Here is a 15,945-nt window from a genome sequence, read left to right as displayed (position 1 = left end):
CAAAGAAAGCAGAAGTTGAAGATGGAGACATGGAAGTCCTGGAAGACGTCGGGAAAGAACCGACCGAGAAAAGCGAAGAAGCACTAAAGAAAATCTTCGTCCAGGAGGGCGACGAAGAACGATTTTTTCTTCTCGGCTCCGGCCTAGCCAAAGAAGAAGAAAAAGAACTAGAAGATTTTTTAAGGGCAAACATAGAGGCATTTGCCTGGACACCCTATGAAATGCCTGGCATTGACCCCGAGGTCACTTGCCACAGTTTGAATGTCGACAGATCGGCAAAACCAGTGATTCAACGAGCCAGAAGGCCGACGTTATTACACGTCGAAGCAGTGGAGGAAGAGGTAGACAAACTCCTTGAAGCCAGGGCAATCCGAGAAGTCCAGTACCCAACGTGGCTGTCCAACACAGTAGTAGTAAAAAAGAAAAATGGCAAGTGGAGGGTTTGTGTGGATTTTACCAGCCTCAACAAAGCTTGCCCCAAGGACAGTTTCCCTCTGCCCAAAATCGACCAACTGGTTGACGCCACTTCGGGACACGAAAGGATGAGTTTTTTAGACGCATACAGAGGGTACCACCAGATTGCTATGTACCCTCCAGATGAGGAGAAGACCGCGTTCATCACCCCGAAAGGCCTGTACTGTTATAAGGTAATGCCTTTTGGGCTGAAAAACGCAGGAGCAACCTATCAGAGGTTAGTAACAAAGATGTTTAAACATCTGATCGGCAAAACAGTAGAAGTTTACATTGATGACATGGTCGTAAAGACCAAGGAGTCAAAAGGTCATCTTGCCGACCTAAAAGAGGTCTTTGACATACTCAAAAGATATCGGCTCCGACTCAACGCCGCAAAGTGTGCCTTCGGAGTTGGGTCAGGTAAATTCCTAGGCTATCTGGTAACAAGAAAGGGCATAGAGGCCAGCCCAGACCAAATCAAAGCCATCCTGGAGCTACAGAGCCCAACATCGGCAAAGCAAGTCCAAATGCTCACTGGAAGGGCCGCAGCCCTGAACCGATTCATCAGCAGAAGCTCGGACAAGTGCAGACCCTTCTTTAACCTGGTAAAAAAAGCCACAGACTTCCTGTGGACCGAAGAATGTGAAGCAGCCTTAGCCGATCTGAAAAAGTACCTGACCACAACCCCGGTCCTTTCTAACCCTGTTCCAGGAGAAGAATTATTTTTGTACTTAGCAGTCTCTGAACACGCAGTCAGTGCAGTGCTAATCCGCGAGGAAAAAGGGGAGCAGAAAGCTGTCTATTATGTAAGCAAGACTTTGGCTAACGCAGAAACAAGGTACCTACCACTGGAAAAATTAATGCTAGCCTTGGTAATGGCCTCAAAGAAACTAAGCCATTACTTCCAGGCACACAAGATTGTGGTTCTAACAGAGCACCCATTGAAGTCCTTATTACATCAAGGAGACTTAACAGGAAGGATAGCAAAATGGGCAGTAACACTGGGACAGTTTGACCTAGAATTCAGGCCAAGAACAGCAATAAAGGGCCAAGTTTTGGCCGACTTCGTCGCAGAACTCACACCTGAAGCCATCGCACCTCAGGCTCCGTCGAGCCGAGATGAGCATCACCCCGACAAACAAAAAGAAACCCAGTCAAAGACAAAACAGCAAGAGAAAGAAAGGCTCAGACCATGCAGCATCTACATCGGCGATTCGTTCAGACTATATGATGGAAGTTCAAACCGCCAGGGAGCAGGAGCAGGAGTACTGCTGATATCTCCAGATGGAGAGATTGTAGAACAATCCATCCGACTGGGGTTCAAAGCCTCCAATAACGAAGCAGAATATGAGGCATTAATTGCAGGACTAAAGCTAGCAGCAGCAGCAGAGGCAGACGAGGTAATTGTTTTTTGTGATTCGCAATTAATTGTTAACCAGTCAACAGGAGAATTTGCAGCCAGAGACGAAAGAATGTCGGCATATGCAAAGGAAGTCATCCGACTGGCGGCCCTATTTCAGAACTGCAGATTACTCCAAGTCAGCCGAGATGACAACACCCACGCCGACGCATTAGCCAACCTGGCCAGTTCAATTCAAACTGGAAAAACAAGGACAATTATGATCGACTACATGTCGGCCCCGAGTATAGATAAACAGAGCACCGAACAAGAAACAATGTGCGTGGGCCTTGGACCAAGCTGGATGGATGCAGTCATTGCGTTCCTAAAAGAGGGGAAGCTGCCAGAAGACCACAAAGAAGCACATAAAATTAGGCTGAAATCCGCCAGATTCAGCCTAACAGCGGAAGGCCATCTTTACAGGAGGTCCTTCACTGGACCACTTTTAAGGTGCGTACACCCTTTGCAGGTTGAAGATTTTCTTTATGAGATCCATGAAGGAATTTGTGGAAGCCATGCCGGGGGCAGATCGTTAGCCCATAGGGCCATTACCCAGGGGTATTGGTGGCCCTACATGCAAAAGGATGCCGAAGCCTATGTAAAGAGATGTGAGCAATGTCAAAGGTTTGCACCTTTGATACATCAGCCAGCTGCCGACCTAAACCCAGTATCCAGCCCCTGGCCGTTTGCCCAATGGGGCATGGATCTGGTGGGACAACTTCCCCAGGCAACTGGGCAAAGAAAATATTTACTGGTAGCAACGGACTACTTCACAAAATGGATAGAGGCAGAACCTCTTGCCAAAATCCGAGATGTGGATGTCAAGAATTTTATTTGGCGAAACATAATCACCAGATTTGGGATCCCAAGAGCAATAGTTGCCGACAACGGAACACAGTTCGACAGCAAACTTATCAAAAACTTCTGTGCGAAATTCAAGATCAAAAACTATTTCTCAACTCCAAGTTTTCCTCAAAGTAATGGGCAAGCAGAGGCGTCCAACAAAGTAATCCTGGATGGGATAAAGAAGAGGCTCCAAGCAGCAAAGGGAAAGTGGGTGGACGAGCTGCCCAACGTACTTTGGGCATATCGGACCACGCCGAGAAGATCAACGGGAGAATCCCCTTTTGCCATGGCCTATGGCACAGAAGCAGTCATCCCATTGGAGATCGGCATCCCAGGGATCAGAACCCAGGGAGTAGAGAATGGCACCAATGACATACTCTTAGCCCGAGACCTGGATCTACTGGAAGAACGAAGAGAGAAGGCTGCAATTCAGCTTGCAGTATACCAGCAACAGCTTGCCAGAGCTTACAACAAGAAGGTTAATCCAAGGGATTTTCAAGTTGGCGACTTAGTCCTAAGAAAAGTCGTCGGAAGCAAGAAGGATCCCAGGGAAGGCAAGCTTGGCCCGAACTGGGAAGGACCCTACAGAGTTACTTCAGTATTGGGCAATGGAGCATATCGGCTTGAAGACAATGAGGGCAAAGCACTACCCAGACCTTGGAATACTTGTAACTTGAAATTCTTCTATCATTAGATAAACATCATTGTTTGGCCGATATTATCAATAAAGTCTTTTCAGAATTCTCCCAACACGTATGATTAATGGTTATTGAAGACATATCAAACTCAGGCAAACTAAGCCGATGTTATTCCTTGATCCACTTGTTGAAATTTGTAGCAATTTACAAGTTGGAATCAAGCTGATTCCTTATCTTCACTTGTTGAAATTTGTAGCAATTTACAAGTTGAAGTTAAGCCGATATTATTCCTTGATCCACTTGTTGAAATTTGTAGCAATTTACAAGTTGGAATCAAGCTGATTCCTTATCTTCACTTGTTGAAATTTGTAGCAATTTACAAGTTGAAGTTAAGCCGATATTATTCCTTGATCCACTTGTTGAAATTTGTAGCAATTTACAAGTTGGAATCAAGCTGATTCCTTATCTTCACTTGTTGAAATTTGTAGCAATTTACAAGTTGAAGTTAAGCCGATATTATTCCTTGATCCACTTGTTGAAATTTGTAGCAATTTACAAGTTGGAATCAAGCTGATTCCTTATCTTCACTTGTTGAAATTTGTAGCAATTTACAAGTTGAAGTTAAGCCGATATTATTCCTTATCTTCACTTGTTGAAATTTGTAGCAATTTACAAGTTGAAGTTAAGCCGATATTATTCCTTGATCCACTTGTTGAAATTTGTAGCAATTTACAAGTTGGAATCAAGCTGATTCCTTATCTTCACTTGTTGAAATTTGTAGCAATTTACAAGTTGAAGTTAAGCCGATATAATTCCTTGATCCACTTGTTGAAATTTGTAGCAATTTACAAGTTGGAATCAAGCTGATTCCTTATCTTCACTTGTTGAAATTTGTAGCAATTTACAAGTTGAAGTTAAGCCGATGTTATTCCTTGATCCACTTGTTGAAATTTGTAGCAATTTACAAGTTGGAATCAAGCTGATTCCCTACCTTCACTTGTTGAAATTTGTAGCAATTTACAAGTCGAAGATAGGCCGAGGTTATTGCGTAAGTTCTCATAGCAATATGTGGGTTGTCTGAACCCTAGAGAAGATGCTTAACACTTGTTGAAAGTTGTAGCCATTTACAAGGTTATGTTAAGCCGACGTATGATCACCCGCTGAGGTATACAGAAAATTAACGGGTCGATGCAAAGGGTCAGTATCTTGCCGAAGTAAAAGCCTTGCAGTTATACCCAGGGTATGTAGCCCCGAGAAGATTGCACAAAGAAAGCATGCAAAAATTTCTAAGTATAGAACTATGCAGAAGCAAGCAACAGAACATCACAAGATCAAAAATATCCATTGCAAGAACAGTTGCAATTACATACTGAAAAAGGCACATCGGCCATAAGAAGGAATGTACATTGTTCAGGAATTAAAAGAAAGAACAAAGTCCAAAATCCAGAAAAGAAAGAAGGGAAAATCAAGACTCTTGAACATCAGCAGCAGCAGAAACTGGAACCTCGGATGATTCAGCTGGAATATCCTCGGCCACCTTCTCCGCTCGTATTTCGGCATCTATCTCTGCTAAAGTTGTGTCAAGACTTCTGTCAGTCAGAAGAAGGTCAGATGATGGACACCCCTGAACAGGTTCCCTGGGCACTTCCTCAGCCTCATCACCCACTTCATCTTGAGTTAAGTCTAAAATTTGCTCAGCTGGAAAGGACTTGGCCTCAGTAGCGCCCTTGGGTTTTCTCACCAAGGCTTCACCTTCATCTTTCTCTTCGTCTTCACCCTCAGCTTCTACCTCGGTCTCTGATTCATCCTCAGCTTGACTTGGAGGAAGAAATGGTAGAAGATTAGCATCAACCTGGCGCAATGGCGAGTCAGCAGGGAGATCAAGCTTCTTTATCAGAGACATCCAACCAAGGGAAAATCCCCTGTTGCATGCCTGCCTGACTTGAAGTTTGTATTCTTCTGCAACGTCGGCCATGCCTTGAGCATAGGCCTTTTCATCGGCCTCCTTGACTTCGGCCTCCTTGGTGGCCAGAGCTTGTTGAAGTTCTTTTTGCGCTTGGACCTTCTGAGCCTCGGCCTCCCTTTTCTCGGCTTCAGCTACTTTTTTAACGGCCTCAGCAGCTTCGGCCTTCTCAAGAGCTAAGGTTTGGTTCTTCGTCGCAGCCTCGGCTTGATCCTCTAGTTTCTTCATTTTTACTTCAAGAGCCCTTAATTCTCTCTTCATTGAGGTCGCTTCCCTCTTCATATCAACCAATCTTTGACGATTCTCAAAGGATTGCATTGAAAATGAGTGGGCATGTTGGATAGCCTGAATGCAAACAGAAGTATCAGAAAATTTTCTCAGAAAGAAAAAGAAGGAAGAAACATAAATACAAATAGAAATACTTACTTGAGCAGAGTGTTGGAGCATCAGAGCGTAATTTTCATACTCACTGAACTTGGCATTTCGCTCCAAGTCATTCGGTAGAAGAAGAGCGGTGCTAAGGGCGACAGCAACGTTGATATCATCAGCACTTTCACTAGCCATGATAGGCCTGTCCTCCAGAGAAAGATCAGGGGCCCATGGGACGTCGGGCTTCTTTGAAGCCGAGGTCGTCGCAGACGATGACCTTGGCCTCTTTGTTTGTGTAGATCCTGAGGGTTGGCCCTCAGCAGACCTTTTGGTTGAAGTAGAGGTTGATTTTTTGCTTTCAGCTAGCTTCAAAATCGGCAGAGCATCCTCAGCCTCGGCGTCTGTAGCCTTGGCCTTAGGCTGAGCCTTTTTTACTCTCTTTTGTTTGGGAGGGAGCGTTGATTGCGCCGGCGCGGCTTCGGCATCAGTTGGAATATCGGCGAGAAGGTCTTGGACGACAGGCCTCGGACGAACCATCTCGGCAGTCTTTACTAGCCTTCGTCGGCGTTTACGTTCAGGAATTGGTATTAAGAAGGGAGCCGAAGTTGATGGAAGATCGGCTGGGTCAGATGTGGACTCTTGATCTGTCCGAGATGTAGAAGCAGTTAAGGTTGTGGCTGTTGGTGGAGAGAGACTCTTCTTCCTTTTTCGAGGGACGTCGGGTAAAATGGATTTGTGTGTGGGGACAAAGTTTAATAATACTGGGGCTTTTCGTTTAAGGATTGGAAGACCAAGAAGTGTTCTCAGATCTGGTCCTGGGAAGAAGGATTGACGAAAATTTTTCGGTGGTTGATGAAGATCTGCAAAGAATCAGACGTCAGAAACAACAAAAGTATTTAAGTGTTGAATGAAAACAACTAAGTGTTGACTCAGGGCTCTTACTCTTGCCCTCTGTAAGTGTTCGAGGAAGAGGGTAAAGGTGGACATCTTCATCTGGGCCAAATTCCCAATTTCCAGAGGCAATAAGATAGTCATCTCCAGCCCCCTTGTTGGAGTCTGGAAGGTCGGCTATAATCTTGTACTGAGTGGATCTCGGCTTAAGGTAATATACAAAACCCCTATCCTTCAGATCAAGAGGGCACATGGTATAACAATATTGAAGGTCGGCGAGGGTGATTCTGAGGTTTTCTTGCCTAGCTAAGGCTATAATACCATTAATTATCCTATAGGAATTGATAGTAAGTTGCATGGGGTTTAGCTTATAGAAATAGAGAACTTGACGAAAAAGGGGATCGAGTGGAAGCCGAAGTCCACATTCGATAAAAGCAACTACTGGAAAAGGCATTGTATGGTCTGTAGGCACGATAGTGTCATTATCCCCAGCCAGCTTAAGATGAACGTCGGCTGGGATAGAGAATTCTTGCCTAAAGTATTCAAGACTTGTTGGGGTATTTACCCTGTGCCTCCACATACCCATTGTGTCGACCTAAATTAAGAGGAATATGTTTCAGAAGACGGGCGTTTTTCAGGTTTCCCTAAAGATTAAGGGTTCTACAGACAAATCCCAAATCTACGAACTATTAAGATAAAGATCGAGGGCACAGATCTGGGGCAGATGCAAAAAAGAGAAAACAAAAACGAGGTTTCAGATTCAAGAACAGAGGTATAATTTTCAGAAACAATAGAGGTACAGGAAAAAATCAAGAACAGCGGCGAAAAGAATGATGGAAAAGCATAGAGGTTCAAAATATAGCCACAAAATTCAAGATACAAATAGATCCCAGACCTCGAGTAAGATCAGCAATGGCAACAGACTGACAATAGCGCATAAAGAAAATAAAAGAAATTAAAGGAAGGGGTCTTACCAGGAGAAGTGAAGCCAAGGCAATACTCGTTGAAACCAGAAACCAGTTGCGACAGCAAGAAAGGCTTTGCAAGAAATACGGGACTAAGAACAGTTCCAGAGAAGAAATTGAAGCAATGGCAGATTTGAAGAGGAAGAACGAGCTTTCGGAAGAGAAAGAGTAAAGAAGATGAAAAGAAAAAGTGAAGAAAAGATAGAGGCAAAAGAAGTTTTGTCAAAAATTTGAAACGGCGGCAAAAATAGGGCAATTATTGCGCCTAGGGTAACGCACGCGTCAGACGGCGCAGACGAAACGAACAGACAGCTTCCAGGCGCGTCACTAACACGCTCCAATAAAGACGAAACACGTGGAAGGAACAGTTAGACATGAATGACAGCTCATGTGCATAGGGGAGTACGACCGAAGCCACGTTCTCCGAGGAGAACACGTCGGCTGAAAAGAGATAATCTTGGCAAAGCAGTCTTCTTGAGCCATTATTCAGAAAGGAAGTAAAAAAAAAAAAAAAAAAAAAAAAAAAAAAAAAATTCGGAATAGGTTCCATCACCTCAGAATGCCGAGGTAATAGAACCTAGGGGGCAGTTGTGGGGACATATTTTTTGAATACCAACACGTGGCATGGTGACGCCGACGTGTCAGCCGAGGTGCCACGTGCCCTGGTAGTTAAGCCGAGGTAATCTCGGAGAAGCCGAGGTAATCCTGGAGAAGCCGAGGTCATCTCCGAAGATGTCGGAGTCCGAAGATAAGGGACAAGAGTCCTAAGGCAAAGAGGGGACTTAGTTAAGATAAGGATAAAAGCTCTTAGGGAGTTTATCTCTATCTCTTAAAGAGTCCAGAGTAAGCACTAAGATTGGAGTTCATAGAAGTCGTACTTCTAGTTGGACTTGGATTGAGTATATTATAAAAGAGAGGCACCCCCGTGGGTCTAAGGTATGCAATTTATACTTTGAGTATTCAATTTAGTACTTGATTATCTTTGAGAGATATACTGACTTGATCGTCGGAGTGCCCCCGGGTGGAAGAACCACCGCCGGAGCTTTTCTTTTCTGTTACAGGTTGCTGGAGCCATCTATTCTGCCGGTGCTTAGCTGCTGATCACTAAACGGGCAGTGTGGTCAGATTTTTACCCACACAGGCAACATCCATGTAGAAAATACCAATCGAATTTCATCAAATATATAATATAATAGTAATGCTATACCCCCAAAAAAAATGTAAAGAAAATCAATACAAAAACAGGGCAAATGTTGATTTTATCACTTCAGCAGAAAAGAGTCATCAAAATGGCTTGAATTTTAAGAAAATGTCACTCACTGTTCCATCACTCTGGTCATGAATTCTTTATTTGTAAAAAAACCTGGAAAAATTGATTTTTCCATAATAGAATGTTGGTGATGATTGCTTCTCAAAGATTAATTTGAAAGAGAGGCTAGAGAGCAAAGAGTGTTTCTGTATTATGTGTTGTATATTACAAGAGAAATGAACTCTCTCTTTATAGAGAGAAGCAATGTACATTGGATGCCAATCCATTACCACCGAAAGCAGAAAGAAGCCAGCTATACAATTAGCAAGAAAGCTAGACAGCTATACAATTAACAAATTAACAATATTATATTAACAGCCCCCCGCAAACTCAAGGAGGGAAAGCATCGACCAAGTTGAGTTTGGAAACAAGATCAGTAAAGCGGCCAGGAGGATGAGCCTTAGTGAAGATATCAGCGGGTTGATCGATTGAAGCAATAGGAAGAAGATGAACAGTTCCACAAGTAACATGCTGGCGAATGAAATGACAATCAATCTCAATATGTTTGGTGCGATCATGAAAAACATCATTGTGAGCAATCTGAATAGCACTCCGATTGTCACAGTAGAGAGGAGTAGGAGTAGATGAAGAAACTCCCATATCAGCAAGGAGCCAGCGAAGCCAGAGAAGTTCCTGAGTAGTATCAGCAAGAGCACGGTATTCAGCTTCGGTGCTAGAGCGGGCAGTGAGAGATTGTTTTTTGCTACGCCAAGCAAGAAGAGAATCCCCTAAGAAGAAGCAGAATCCCGTGGTGGAGCGTCGATCCGTAGGATCCCCAGCCCAATCTGCATCGGAAAAGGCACGTAGGTCAAGAGAGGAAGAAGCCGAGAAGTGAAGTCCATGGAACAGAGTGCCTTTGAGGTAGCGAAGGATGCGGAGTAGAGCAGTATAGTGGGGAGTGCGAGGAGCCGACATGTACTGACTGACAATGTGAACAGCATAGGCAATGTCAGGACGAGTGACTGTGAGATAGACAAGACTGCCGACGAGCTGGCGATAAAGAGTAGCATCAGAGAGAAGAGTGCCATCGAGAGGAGTGAGACGAATCTGAGGATCAATCGGAGTAGAGGCAGTTTTGCAATCAGTAAGACCAGCACGAGCCAGAAGATCGGATGCATATTTGGCCTGGGACAAATAGGAACCAGTAGAATCATGAGAGACTTCAAGGCCTAAGAAGTAGTTAAGAGTACCAAGGTCCTTCATCTCAAATTGTTGGTGGAGAAATTGTTTGAGGTGGAGAATACCAGCTGTATCATTACCAGTGATAATCATATCATCCACATACAGAAGAAGAAGAGTAGTACCATGAGCAGTAGTCCGTATAAAGAGAGCAGAGTCATAGGAACTAGAGGTGAATCCGAAGTCAAGAATGGTAGAACTGAACGTAGCAAACCAAGCACGAGGTGCTTGCTTGAGACCATAGAGAGCACGCTGTAGTTTGCAAACCTGATGAGGTTGAAAAGTGGACCCAGGTGGAGGTTGCATGTAGACCTCCTCAAGGAGATGACCATTGAGGAAAGCATTTTTGACATCCATCTGAAAGAGCCCCCAGTGGCGAGCAGTAGCAACAGCAAGTAAACTGCGAACAGATGTAAGCCGAGCAACAGGAGAGAATGTCTCCTCATAATCAATGCCATATTCTTGGTTGAAGCCCTTGGCAACAAGACGAGCTTTGTAGCGTTCAATAGAGCCATCAGAATGTGTTTTGATTTTGTAAACCCATTTGCAGCCAATTGCAGTCTTGCCAGGAGGAAGATCAACAAGATCCCAAGTATGAGCTTTATCCAAGGCATGAAGTTCATCAGTCATAGCTTGCTGCCAAAGAGGATTAGTACAAGCCTCACGATAGGAGGTAGGTTCATAAGTAGAGAAGGCAGCAGATCCAACAATATAATCACGAAGATGGATAGGAGGTTGAGTTACCCGGCGTGGTCGACCCGGAGGAGGATCGGTGGGAGGAAGAGCCGGTGGAGAAGGAGGTGCGGTTGCAAGAGGTAGACCTTCAGGGAGAGCAGGCTGGACAGGATCAGAGGTGAGCAAGGGCGTCTCGATGGAGAAAGAACCTGTATCAAAATCAGCAGAGAAAAGATCGATGGAAGGATCAGTAAATAGTGCAGTAGTGGAAAGTCCGGGTAAGTGAAAAGAGGATAACGAGGAAAACATTTGGTGTTCCCAGAAAACGACATGGCGGGAGATACGAAGACGTTTAGAGAGAGGATCCCAACAGCGGAAGCCTTTATGTTCAATGCCATACCCAAGAAAGCAACAAAGACGAGAGCGAGGTTCAAGTTTGGTGTGTTCATGGGATTGAAGTAGAACAAAGCAGGTAGAACCAAAAACCCGGAGATTGGCGTATGGAGGGGGAGTGCCATGCAGACGTTCAAAGGGAGTTTGATTATGGATGACAGGTGTAGGAGAACAGTTGATAGTGTAAACAGCAGTGAGGGCAGCTTCGCCCCAAAAGTTTTCAGGGCAGGAAGAAGAGAGAAGGAGAGCGCGAGTAGTGTCAAGAATATGCCTATGTTTCCGTTCAGCGCGGCCATTTTGCTGGGATGTGCCAGCACAGGAACGATGAGGCAATGTACCATGATGCTGAAGAAAGGAAAGGAAATCTGAATCCCGATATTCCATAGCATTGTCAGAGCGAAAAATTTTGATGGTTTTGGAGAATTGGGTGTGGACCATTTGTGCAAAACGATAATAAATGTGTTTCAATTCAGACCTATGTTTCATGAGAAAAAGCCAAGTAAACCGGGAAAAATCATCAATAAAAACAACAAAATAGCGGGATCCCCCCATAGTAGTAGTAGGTGAGGGTCCCCAAATGTCCGAATGTATAAGATCAAAAGGTGCAAGAGAAACAGAAGTACTTTTATTAAATGATAAAGCAGGTTGTTTGGCCAGTTGACAGGGTATACAATCGAAATTATCGGGAATTACATGACCCAACTGTCCACTAGAAACCAAAGACCTTAAGCGATTAACAGAAATATGCCCTAAGCGACAATGCCAAAGATGAAAGGGAGATAATGAGGAAGTAGATGTAGGAGCAGCAATTTGAGGAGAGGCAGGAACATGAAGGTGAATGAGTTCATAGAGACGTCCATGCTTACGGCCGATCCCAATAGTCTGCCCTGTCTGAGGGTCCTGTACCAAACAATCAGTAGCAGAAAATGTGACAGTTAGACCAAGTTCACATAATTGACCAATGGAAATAAGGTTTAAGGTAAGAGCAGGGATATGATAAACGTGAGGTATGGATAAAGAAGAGGTGGAAACAGTACCAACATGACGAACAGACATGAGAGAACCATCAGCAGTATGTATTGAGGGAATATGAGGAGAGGAAGATAAGGAAGAAAAAATAGTAGAACTGGAGGTCATATGATTACAACAGGCAGAGTCAAAATACCAAGAAGAGTTACCTGGAATGACAGACAAAGCAGTAGGAGGAGGTGTACCAGATGGGGAGAGAAGCTGTTTGAGCATGGCCTCTACATCTGTTGGAGAAAAGCGAGGGGTAGATGGAGTAGGTGACTCAGAGAACTCGGCAGAGGTGGCAGTGTCAGTCTGATGAGACTGATTCCCGGAAGCAGCAGCAGCAGTGTGATGAGACTGATTGCCGGAACGGTGAAAGTTTCCCCGGGAAGAGCCACCGCGAGAGGAGTGGCTATTGGAGGATGAGCGAGAGGGATTGCGAAAACAATCCTGTTGCAGATGGCCAGGACCAAGTTTGTTGCAGTAGCGGCAGGATCTGACGGGGCAATGGACCAGGAGATGGGTTGAAGGAAGGCCTCGATTCTGACAGTAGAGGCAAGCAGTAGTCCGCTGGGGAAAGGATGGCCGGGACGGAGGAGTGGCAAGAACAGAGTCCACATGATGAGTTTGAAGAGTACCGAGACGAGTCTCCTCGGAGAGCAACTCAGAAATTGCTTGTTCAAGAGTGGGCAATGGATGGCGATGAAGCAGAGAGGCACGTACGGGCTCAAAAGATGAGGTAAGAGCCATGAGAAATTGCACCAACCTTTGCTGGTTGCGATGGATAGTAAATAAAATGGCATCTTCGGGGTCATGCCATGCTGGTTCGGAAAGAGCAAGCTGATCCCAAACAGAGTATATTTGAGAAAGGAAGTCATTAATGGACTGAGTGGATTCTTGGCGCATGCGGTGAAGTTGGTTCTGAAGTTGATATTGATGGGCAAGACCAGTAGTCTGGTATCGTTCTTTCAAAAAATCCCAGATGTCTTTCGCAGGAGTAGTTACAGAGTCAAGCTGAAAGCGGCCAAATTGAAGACTGATAGAGGTAATAGAGGTATTACGAAACCAGGTAATGATTTGGTAATTCTTACTGTCCCATTCCTCAAGTCGGTCTTCATAAGTAGCAGTATGAACAGGAGTTTCAGTAGTGGCACTGTCTTTTACTGGTTTAGCCACATCCCCGGTGACAATTCGCCAGAGCTTCTTGCCTTTGAGGAAAGAGGACATAGCTTGGGCCCACAGAACATAGTTTGAACCATTTAAAATGACGGAAATGGGATGGGAGGCATCATGACGATCCATAATACTAGTTGAGTAGGGTTAAAGTAATAGAAATAGATCCGTAGGAGCAAAATTTGGTAAAACAGAGTGTACCAGTGAGTCCGGAAGGTCGAAAATAGCAAGGAAAGGTATGCTGGACAGAGATGATGTCAGCAATGATGTCAGCGGCGCACGTTAGCAGAGTGCAGGGAGGGAGCACGTTAGCAGGAAGGCAACGGCGCACGTTAGCAGACAGCGCAGGCGCGGCGCACGGGAGCTGGTTTGGCGCACGCGGGTGCACAATAGCAAAGTGGCGCACGGTACGCGTACGGTAGCAGGCGCGGCGTATGGGAGCCGCGGACGTGTGGGCGCGTGTGGGCGCGTGGCGGAAGTGAGCGACAGGAGTTGGCGCGTGCGAGCGCGTGTGAGAGTGGTGGCGGTCGTGTTGACGCGCAGAGGCTAAGGGCGGCGCGTGTGGGCGCGTGTTGGCTTTTCTGAGAACGGGCTTGGTGCCGTTGGACTCAGGAGAAAATTTCGAACAGGTTTATGCGCTCTGATACCATGAAAGATTAATTTGAAAGAGAGGCTAGAGAGCAAAGAGTGTTTCTGTATTATGTGTTGTATATTACAAGAGAAATGAACTCTCTCTTTATAGAGAGAAGCAATGTACATTGGATGCCAATCCATTACCACCGAAAGCAGAAAGAAGCCAGCTATACAATTAGCAAGAAAGCTAGACAGCTATACAATTAACAAATTAACAATATTATATTAACAGCTTCAACAACATCAATTCATTATGAATATTTGATGATAATGTAATGATGCTTCAGTAAGTTCCTAAAAATGCATGGTGAGCACAACATGGTTCAGATTGCATTATTTTCTGCTGATTTAAATTTCATATCTGTTCTTCCAACAATATATGAATAAATTTGTGAAATTGATGAGAATGTGAATATATAATTCAAGAACCAATTTACCTGAGCAAGTTCAAGCATGGTGAATTCACCAGGGTTGCCAAGATTGAAAGGACCAACATGTTTCCCTTCCATCAATCGCATCAAGCCCTTCACCTATTCATCAGGTACAGACACGACACGACACAACATCTCTAATTAATTTTAGTAATAAAACGAAGAGTATACTAGTACAGGATATTCAAAAGTTTACCCCACAATCCCAACACCTCTAATTAATTTTAGTGACAAAATAATATGAGAGGACAAGATATTTAGAAGGTTACCCCACAACCCAACCACCACCCAGTCCTTAGGAATTAGTCGATTGGGAAATTAAGCCATGATAAAAGCCTCAAAAGGTATAGGACACAAGTTCAAATCTCATGAAATGCTCAACTCTAAGGCTTGTGTTCAATAATTACTGGTATGTGTGAGACGGAAAAACTATATATATCTAAGTGATTAATCAGGACAAAGTCTCAGATACCCTCGTTACCAATAACAAAACAAAAAAGCGACCACTATCCTTCCCCTACATCTTGCACTCCCCTCCTCCTCCTACCCCACAGCCACAAAAAGGAGATATGATATTAAATAGGGGTGAGCATGGTCCGGATTGGACCGGATTTGGATAAAACCAGGACCAATCCGTTATCTACGGTTCCTGAAAAATCGGAACCAATCTGATCCGTTTAAATCTTGGAACCAATCCGAACCAATCCATTTCAACACGGATTGGATCGGTTTAGGACCACGGATTCACATAATTAAATAACAAAAATATATATATATATATATATATATAATACTTTAATTTTATAAAAATATAAACATAGCGCTATATTAGTTCTACAATAGCAACATGTTTTTTTATAATAGCGACATAATGTTCTAGAATTTAAACAATCATAAAAAAACTAGTTTCATCATAAGTATTTAGACCATTACAAATTAAAACTAAAAACTAAAAAACAAAAGTAATAAAAGAAGATATTATACGAGATTTAGATTTGAGTTTAGATTTTATATAGAATAAGAGAAGATACTATGGGGGAGGATGTATAATAAAAATATAGACTATTTGTATACGGTCCGGATCGGTTCCAATCCGGAACCGTGAGGTTCAATCCGGAACCAATCCGTAGATTACGGATTTTTAATTCTTCAATCCGGAACCGAACCACGGATTCGAAAAACCAATCCAAACCTATCGGATTGGACTGGACTGGATCGGATTACGGATTTTACGGATTTCTTGCTCAGCCCTAATATTAAACATTTCAACAAAACTCCTCAAAGTGTCATTAGCGATCACAGTTTTTTCCTTTTTTAAAACATCATAGCTGCTCTTTTAAGAAAGTATTTTAAAAAATAGAAAATACTAAAGCAAGTGTCAATTTTCAAAACATATTGACCATGAATAACTAGAACATGGTAGGGAAAAGAACATCATAAGCATTTCCTAAAAAGACTAATTACCAAGTCAGAGACGTATTGGAAACTCCTAGTTTGGTTGCCATCCCCATAAACAGTCAATGGCTCCTTTCTTAATGCCTGTATGTCCATTACAATTAAAAATCAATGAACACAAATACTACAACAACATGAAACTATCTTAAAAACATTGTATTG

General features: G+C 43.7%; 2 protein-coding genes across 4 annotated transcripts in view; both read right to left on the bottom strand.

The window, feature by feature from the left end:
- Positions 1 to 15,945, bottom strand: part of LOC114292699 (UDP-glucuronic acid decarboxylase 4) — a 37,330-nt gene that overhangs the window by 4,754 nt on the left and 16,631 nt on the right. For all 3 annotated transcript variants that reach the window (XM_082872944.1, XM_082872942.1, XM_082872943.1), the window contains 2 exons: positions 15,793 to 15,867; positions 14,335 to 14,427 (listed from right to left, as the gene is read on the bottom strand). In XM_082872944.1, coding sequence (XP_082729070.1) covers positions 14,335 to 14,427; positions 15,793 to 15,867 — 168 coding nt within the window. The remainder of the gene's footprint in view (positions 1 to 14,334; positions 14,428 to 15,792; positions 15,868 to 15,945) is intronic.
- LOC145792552 (uncharacterized) lies at positions 4,699 to 7,479 on the bottom strand. The gene is made up of 3 exons (XM_082873215.1): positions 5,726 to 7,479; positions 4,809 to 5,644; positions 4,699 to 4,705 (listed from the first exon to the last, which is right to left on the bottom strand). The coding sequence occupies exons 1-3, from the start codon at positions 6,203 to 6,205 to the stop codon at positions 4,699 to 4,701; spliced, it is 1,323 nt and encodes a 440-aa protein (XP_082729341.1). The 5' UTR covers positions 6,206 to 7,479.

The sequence above is a fragment of the Camellia sinensis genome, chromosome 6 (assembly GCF_055761805.1).
Source record: "Camellia sinensis isolate YWXY chromosome 6, ASM5576180v1, whole genome shotgun sequence".
NCBI lineage: Eukaryota > Viridiplantae > Streptophyta > Magnoliopsida > Ericales > Theaceae > Camellia > Camellia sinensis.
Note: the sequence above shows the minus strand (reverse complement) of the source record. Positions and strands in the feature narration are given on the sequence as shown.

What these genes read in the sequence shown, in the direction of transcription:
- LOC145792552 (XM_082873215.1), bottom strand. Translation starts at nt 6,205, where the DNA reads ATGGTTCGTCCGAGGCCTGTCGTCCAAGACCTTCTCGCCGATATTCCA. An exon ending in TGCTCCAACACTCTGCTCAA is followed by an intron (nt 5,645 to 5,725) that starts GTAAGTATTTCT and finishes GTTTGCATTCAG; the next exon opens with GCTATCCAACATGCCCACTC.